The 7038-nt window shown below is 48.8% G+C and overlaps 1 protein-coding gene across 1 annotated transcript in view; it reads left to right on the top strand.

Moving 5' to 3' along the window:
- The window catches only part of CTBP2 (C-terminal binding protein 2), a 16053-nt gene that overhangs the window by 3356 nt on the left and 5659 nt on the right, over positions 1-7038 (top strand). Inside the window, exons 2-4 of the mRNA XM_010297551.1 lie at positions 1172-1326; positions 3256-3400; positions 6503-6709. Of these exons, the coding sequence (XP_010295853.1) occupies positions 1172-1326; positions 3256-3400; positions 6503-6709 (507 nt within the window). The remainder of the gene's footprint in view (positions 1-1171; positions 1327-3255; positions 3401-6502; positions 6710-7038) is intronic.

Genomic DNA, 7038 nt, shown 5'->3' with positions numbered 1-7038 from the left:
TTGTCCCCCGCCTCCGTTCTTCCCAGAACCTGCCTGGGTAGCCGAAATACAATAAATAATGTAATAAATGCCCTTACTGAGTGGTAAAGGGAGGCGCAGAAATTTCTAAGTGACTTGTCCAAAAATGAACCGGTTAATCCCCAGCAGAGCAATAAATAGGATATAAAATCGGGCTTCTCTGGCCCTTGGTGGTGATCGTTCCTTTCCTCACCTCAGCCTGGAGCTGAGGTTGTTGTGCTTGAGCCAATGTTGCGAGCCATGTTGTTGTGAAATGAAAAAAAAGCCGCACAACTGAACAGCCCCCTGAATACAAGTGTTTTCAAGGGAGCAGCCCGTGGCGAGGTGTGTATAAGCCTAAGAGCAGTGTCTTCCACTGGCACGAGTGTGCTCGCTGCAGCCGTTTCATCCTGTATATGCAGGTCCTTCACTCTGGCTCCAGCCACACATCCCAGAGCGTCCTGCGGGATCCAGGGATAGACCAGTAACAAAGTAAGCTGAGCTTCACTGTTCCCACCTTGAAGCCTTTTGGTAATTGGTAACATAACAGAATATAGGCCTACATGCTAAAGAGGTCTTCAGGGTCCTGCTCTTTCTGTGATATTCCGGTAATCCTTTTTTTTTTTAGTGGATGTCTGTTTGGACTTTCTGAGGTGGTCAAAATGGTAAAGTCGTTCCTTAAAAAAAAAGACCAAGTGCCAGCCTACATCTGTGGAATGAAATCCCAGCCCTCCTGCAGGCAGGGGAAAAAATTACTGCTGGCTTGGTGTTTGCTCCTAAGATGCTAAATAAAACAATTGAAGAGGCCGTTGGCTCTGGCTTATGTGGTTTGCCTGAAACGTGGCCTGTGTCGGTGAGGATCGGCACAGCAGAGGTATGTCCCCATAAAGTCACAGGTGGCTGAAGCAGGGTTGTCCATCCCTGTCCTGGGAGCAAGCCTTACTGCGTTTTCTCTCCAGCCGGGGAAAAAACGCAGCCGTACTCCCAGAAGGAAAACTGGACCTTGTGCTAAACTTCACATTGCATTGCCATGGTCCTCCAAAATTTGTTATGCAAGCTGAAACCATGTGTCGCTCTCCCTCACCCAAAACAGGAACCACACGCAGGTACCGCCACTGCTGGAGGGACCTTCCTGCTGCCACTGGTGTAAAATCCACGCTCCTTCTGCTTGCAGGTATTCGCCCTCAAATCATGAACGGCCCCATGCACCCCCGGCCCCTGGTGGCACTGCTGGACGGGAGGGACTGTACAGTGGAGATGCCCATTTTGAAGGACTTGGCGACGGTTGCATTCTGTGACGCACAATCAACTCAGGAGATTCACGAGAAGGTAACTTGAGGGCACGGGCAGGCCAGGCTGGGGGACAGTGTGCTCTGGCCTTCCTCTTCTAATTCTTCTTGTGCAAGAAGTGTACAAAGCCACACTTTGAGTCGATCAGCAGATAACATCAACAGAAGTCACTGCAGATTAAAATTCAGCAAGGCTGTTTGAAAAGCCAGATGTTACTCTGGAAAAAAAAAGTCACCTGTAGGTTTTTTACATCACTATTATTAAGGTTTCTCATTTTTTTGAAGCCCGCTTGCTCAGTGCAGCGGTAACAGCACTCTGCGCCTCCCTGGGGTGTGGCGCATTTGCTCCGGCTTTCCTAACACCATCCCATGCTGCAGCTGATGGGTGCTGGCTGTACCTCGGCAGTTCATTTCTCCCCAGCAGTGAGCGGGTGAGGTTTGAGCAGCATGCAGATAGATCCATGCAGTATGGATGGGTGGTTTTGCTTGGAAGATTAACTACTTGTAAATACTTCTTTTAAAATTATTCTTTTTGCACATTTAGATAACTCAAATGAGGTCTGAAGTCATCAGAAATCACTTCCAGGATCTGGGAAAGAGAACTACAAATAGCATCAGTGCTGATCTTTTCAGTGCTTCATGTATCACATGCAGGGGAGTTATAGAATCATAGAATCTTTGGTTTGGAAGGGACCTTCAAAGGCCATCTAGTCCAACCCCACTGCAATGAGCAGGGACACCTTCAATTAGAGCAGGTTGATCCGAGCCCTGTCCAACCTGACCTGGGATGGTTCCAGGGATGGGGCATCTCCCACCTTTCTGGGCAACCTGGGCCAGGGTTTCACCACCGTCATGGTTAAAAATTTCTTCTTTATACCTAGTCTGAATCTGCCCTCCTTTAGTTTAAAACCATTACCCCTTATCCTATCTCTACAGGTCCTGCTAAACAGTCTGTCCTCATCTTTCTTCTAAGCCCCATTCAAGTCCTGGCAGGCTGCAATAAGGTGTTCCCGGAGCCTTCTCTTCTCCAGCCTGAGCAACCCCAGCTCTCCCAGCCTGTCCTCCCAGCAGAGCTGTTCCAGCCCTTGGAGCATTGCTGTGGCCTCCTCTGGACCTGCTCCAACAGGTCCGTGTCTCTCCTGTGCTGAGGGCTCCAGAGCTGGACACAGCACTGCAGGTGGGGTCTCACCAGAGTGGAGTAGAGGGGCAGAATCCCCTCCCTCGCCCTGCTGGCCACGCTCCTTTGGGTGCAGCCCAGGATAGGAGGACAGAGATTTTCTGAGTGACATCATTGATAGATGATAGGTGAGCCAATCTTGGAGAATTTGGATCAGTTTTGGGTCTCCAGGGCACCAAGGTAGCTTATGGTGAGCACTGGTGAAGGTTTGAATCTCCATTGAGGGGGATGGAATACAGCCTTACACGACTGTACAGCCTCACAAATCTTTTTAGGTACTCTTGAAAGCATACGGGAAGGGTTAATGTGAAGAGTGTGACAGATATTTGTACATCCAACATACAAAAGAACATCGAGAAGTTATGAGTGACACACAGTTGTGTTCAAAAACAATAGATACTGCTGTTAAAACCCAATTCCTTTTTGAAAGCAGGATTACTGCTGGTTGGTAACAGAAGGATTAGCAGATAACCACCTGGAAAAGGGTCCAGGTGAGCGACTGGCTCAGTTTTCCTCTGCCTTGTCTCCAGATGTATCCAGATGTCCAGATGTAACATCATAATTTTCAGATATCCATCCAGTCTGTTCCCATAGGGATTGGCCTTGATGTCGGTGGGTCACACCCCTGATGGTTTTGGTATCACCTGGAAGTGGCGGCTTGCACCGTGCCTGGGCCGGACAGTAGGTCAGCGGTAAAAATGTACAATTTACTGTGTAATATTCCTGATTCAGGAGCTGCAGGTGTCCCCTCCAGGTGTTCTGGTGGCTCCTGACATCTCTGTTCTGTTCCAGGTATTAAACGAAGCTGTTGGGGCGATGATGTACCACACCATCACGCTGACTCGAGAAGATCTAGAGAAGTTCAAGGCCTTACGCGTCATTGTTCGAATAGGCAGTGGCTACGACAACATTGACATTAAAGCTGCGGGGGAGCTTGGTAGGTCTCAGCTCTGTACCCTGATTCCCTCCCATATCCTTCTGAGTCTTTAAAATCAGCACAACTACCTGCTGCTTCCCATGGGGGCGTGCTGGCAAAGCAGAGCTGCAGGCAGGACCTCCCAAAGGGGATCGAGTCAGCCCCTAAAATTACAGGTGCAGTTTAGAGTTTTTGCCTGTAGAGAATATTATGACAAGAAAACTTGAGCACGAAGTAAACACAATGGTGCAGTTTTAGAAGGTAGCTTTTAGGCTCATACTGTGTTAAAACTGCCCCAAGTCCCTCATTCCTATGCTGTCCCTAGTTCCAGGTGCCCCCTTGTACCGACGGATGTTTGTATGGCTGTTCTGTTCCTGGCACAAGAGTTGATTTAGCTTTAGAAAAATTGGAGGAAGGGTGTTTTATTGTATTTTGTCAAGCAAGATTAGTCTCTTGATCTGATCTGGTTCTCGGACTGAAGCCCACACTGCTGGGAAGGTGGTGTGTCAGACAGTGGAGCAGGAATTGTGCATTGCGTTGCTGCTGCTCCTTTGCCATCTCATGAAAGGTGCCTCAAGAACTTGAAAAAGACATTTAGTGTGGGTATATGTTACATGCAGTGCCAAAATACAGAGTGTCACATTGTAAGAAAGGAGCCCCTACGTCCAGCTATGGGATTTTTCTGCACGGCTGGGTTCAGGAGGTGCATGCAGGCTGTGTTGCATGGCTGTCAGATGGTGCTGGGGCCACCTGATCTCCGTACTGGTTTGGATGGTCAGAGACCTTTGGCTGCACACCCCCAGCTGCCAGAGCTTAACTGTATCCATGATTTTAGCAGCTGACTTACAACCCTTTTTGATCATTTGATCCCAAGATTCAGTCTATCAAGCAGCACTACAATAGTGTTTAGGATATCTTGTATTAAAGCTTATCTCTGGGGAAGTGAAGAATAACAGCCATTTCACGTGAGCCATTTTACAAAGATAATTGCGATAAGAGAGTTTCAAATAGTCATTCCTAAAAAAGCAATTCTCAATATAGTGAATTATTTTTTTCCAAGAGGAGAACAGTGTCTTCTCAATGTAATGGTTTCTTCATGTTTTTAACTCTTATTGTTATTATCCATTATAACAATGTTCTGAGGCTTTGAACATCAAGAAAGGAAAAATATAACGAATAAAGTAATGGGATACTGCAGTATAATCCTTCTTTTTATACTTGGCAAATTGGGTGGCCAAATGATGTGGTTTCAAGTAGAAAATGTAATGACTACCCACAAATGTAGCGTAAAGTTTAATTGGTATTGCTTTCCATAAGGTAGTTTTTAAACTGTGCAGTCAATAAATGACCAGTGTCTAAACACGGTGCCTGGCCACGCGCTAGTGGCCGGCTGCGCCTTGCCAGCCAGGCTGCCTGGGCCAGCAGGGCCAGTTTTGACCCACTAGAAGACATCCCCAAAACAAGATGCTGGTGTTGAACCATCCACCGTGGGTATTAACCCCTGGTGCTGGCAGCTCCTGCTCCTGGGGCTACAAGAGTAAATAACAGAATAAGAAGCTCCTGGGAAAGGCAGCCCGGTGTAATCCAGCTCTATGAGCAAGTGGTCCATCAGAAAAGGGATGAGTGCCGGCAGGGCTGGTGATGGGGACCCTCAGCAGAGCTGCCGGCTGATGGGGAGTGCTGCCGGGGCTGCCCATTGCACTCCAGCCTTCTTGTCTCTTCTCTCCCCCCACAAGCAGCCACGGCCTCTGCCTACAAATGGGCAGGAGCAGTTGCCTGGTACTTAAACCAGGTGGTCTTCTTGGGACCTGTGGGGATCAGAGCATTGTGTCCCTGTCACCTGAAAGAGACAGAAGGCAGACACTGTTTTCAGGGGTTAGTTGGTGGTGGGTTTTTTCACCCTGTAGAGTCAGTCCATTTTTCTCACAGTTTCTGTAGGTCTTTCAAATACCCACAGGGTGGAAAAGAGTTTTAAAAACAGAAAAGCAGCTCCTGGGAGCAAGGATATTGCTAGGGGGATGGGAAACAGACTTTTGATTTTGAATCAGTGCCCCTCACAGTGGATTTTTTGAATATCTTACTCTGTCTTCATCTCCTACCTTTTCATGATTTCTAATCAAATTCCCCAGTCCCACAAAGCACTTAAATACACATCCATCTTTAAATGTGTGTTTAAATCGCATTGAATCTGGTGTGATATAAGCATCTGTTTAACTGCTCGGCTGAATAGATGTGAGATTAAGCACACCCTTACACACGTTACTGAGCCAGAGCCTGGACAGGGCAGTGATCGGGGAGGCATTTTCCATGAACTTAGTACTTCCAGCTCTGAGTGGGGATGCGGCAGTTTAAAATAAATCTTTTGTGGCAAAGGAACAAAAGGTCTGTTATCAAGAGCCGTGCCAGGGCAGGTGGGTGTGCGGTGGTGGTGCTGGGGTGGGAGAGCTGCTCCAGCATGGTCGTGCCCCCTGCGCTTCCCAAATTTTGGGAAAGCCTGCAAATTTTGTGGCAGGAGTGATTGGTTCCTCCTGCAGGAATGTGGGTGGGTGTTTGTGGCAGGCGGAGGCTGCGCTGATGGCACACATATGCCATGGTGGTGGTGGTCACCCCAAGCCTTAGCTGTGGGGTGTTTTGAGTCGATTGTTGTGCTTGTTGATGGAAGGGGAAGCTGGCCCTGCCACGTCGACCTGGTGCACCATCCTGCTAGAGTACACCAAATTATTGGTCCCTAAATAATTTAACGGTTATTGCAAGAAAGGAGTGACTTCTGCCAGTACGATTTAAGTTACTGTGAAGGTAGATTAAACTAAACAAGAATAAGACTTTCTATTGCAAAACAGAACTTTGCTGCTGGAATTACTCCTGTGTAGCTACCTGCACTTGTCCTTCACTCCAGAGAGACACTAGGGTATAGGGGATGGTGGGTTTTGCACAGATTTCAGGCTGCTGTACCTAAACCATGCACATCCTTGGAAAACATTACTCCAAATGCTTAAAAAAAAGATGGGCTGGCTGGGAGATGTGAGGCTGAAGGGCCAGGAGCCCTTTTGCTTTGCTGTGGGGTGGGCAGCTGGGGCTGCCCCCCCTGAGCCACAGTTGTGCTTTGTGGTGTTGCCTCTGCAGGGATTGCCGTCTGCAACATCCCCTCGGCCGCCGTGGAGGAGACGGCCGACTCCACCGTCTGCCATGTCCTCAACCTTTACCGGCGAAACACGTGGCTCTACCAGGCGCTGCGGGAAGGCACGCGGGTGCAGAGCGTGGAACAGATCCGGGAGGTGGCCTCCGGTGCCGCTCGCATCAGGGGGGAGACGCTCGGCCTCATCGGCTTCGGTACGTTGGCAAGCGGCAGGCAGCCTGCGAACAGTGTATGGAGTGCTGCCGGCCCAATGTTCAGCCTTTGAGGGAGACTTGGCATCACTTTACTGCCCTGGGAAGGACCTAAAATGAGCATTTCCAAAACCAGAACCACCACAGTCGATCAGTGTGAAGGAGTGGGAACATCTTACACTGATTTTTTGGGGAAGGAGCTGTATTTTGTGAGACTTGGCTGAGTCCTTGGAGGAGTGCTGGTGAAATGCAGGAGGGACCACACCTGGTAGTGCTGCCATCCTACCCCAAAAGAAATTCCGTCCCCAAGCCACGGCTACACCAAACACAAT

Source organism: Phaethon lepturus, unplaced genomic scaffold (assembly GCF_000687285.1).
Source record: "Phaethon lepturus isolate BGI_N335 unplaced genomic scaffold, ASM68728v1 scaffold502, whole genome shotgun sequence".
Classification (NCBI taxonomy): domain Eukaryota; kingdom Metazoa; phylum Chordata; class Aves; order Phaethontiformes; family Phaethontidae; genus Phaethon; species Phaethon lepturus.
Note: the sequence above shows the minus strand (reverse complement) of the source record. Positions and strands in the feature narration are given on the sequence as shown.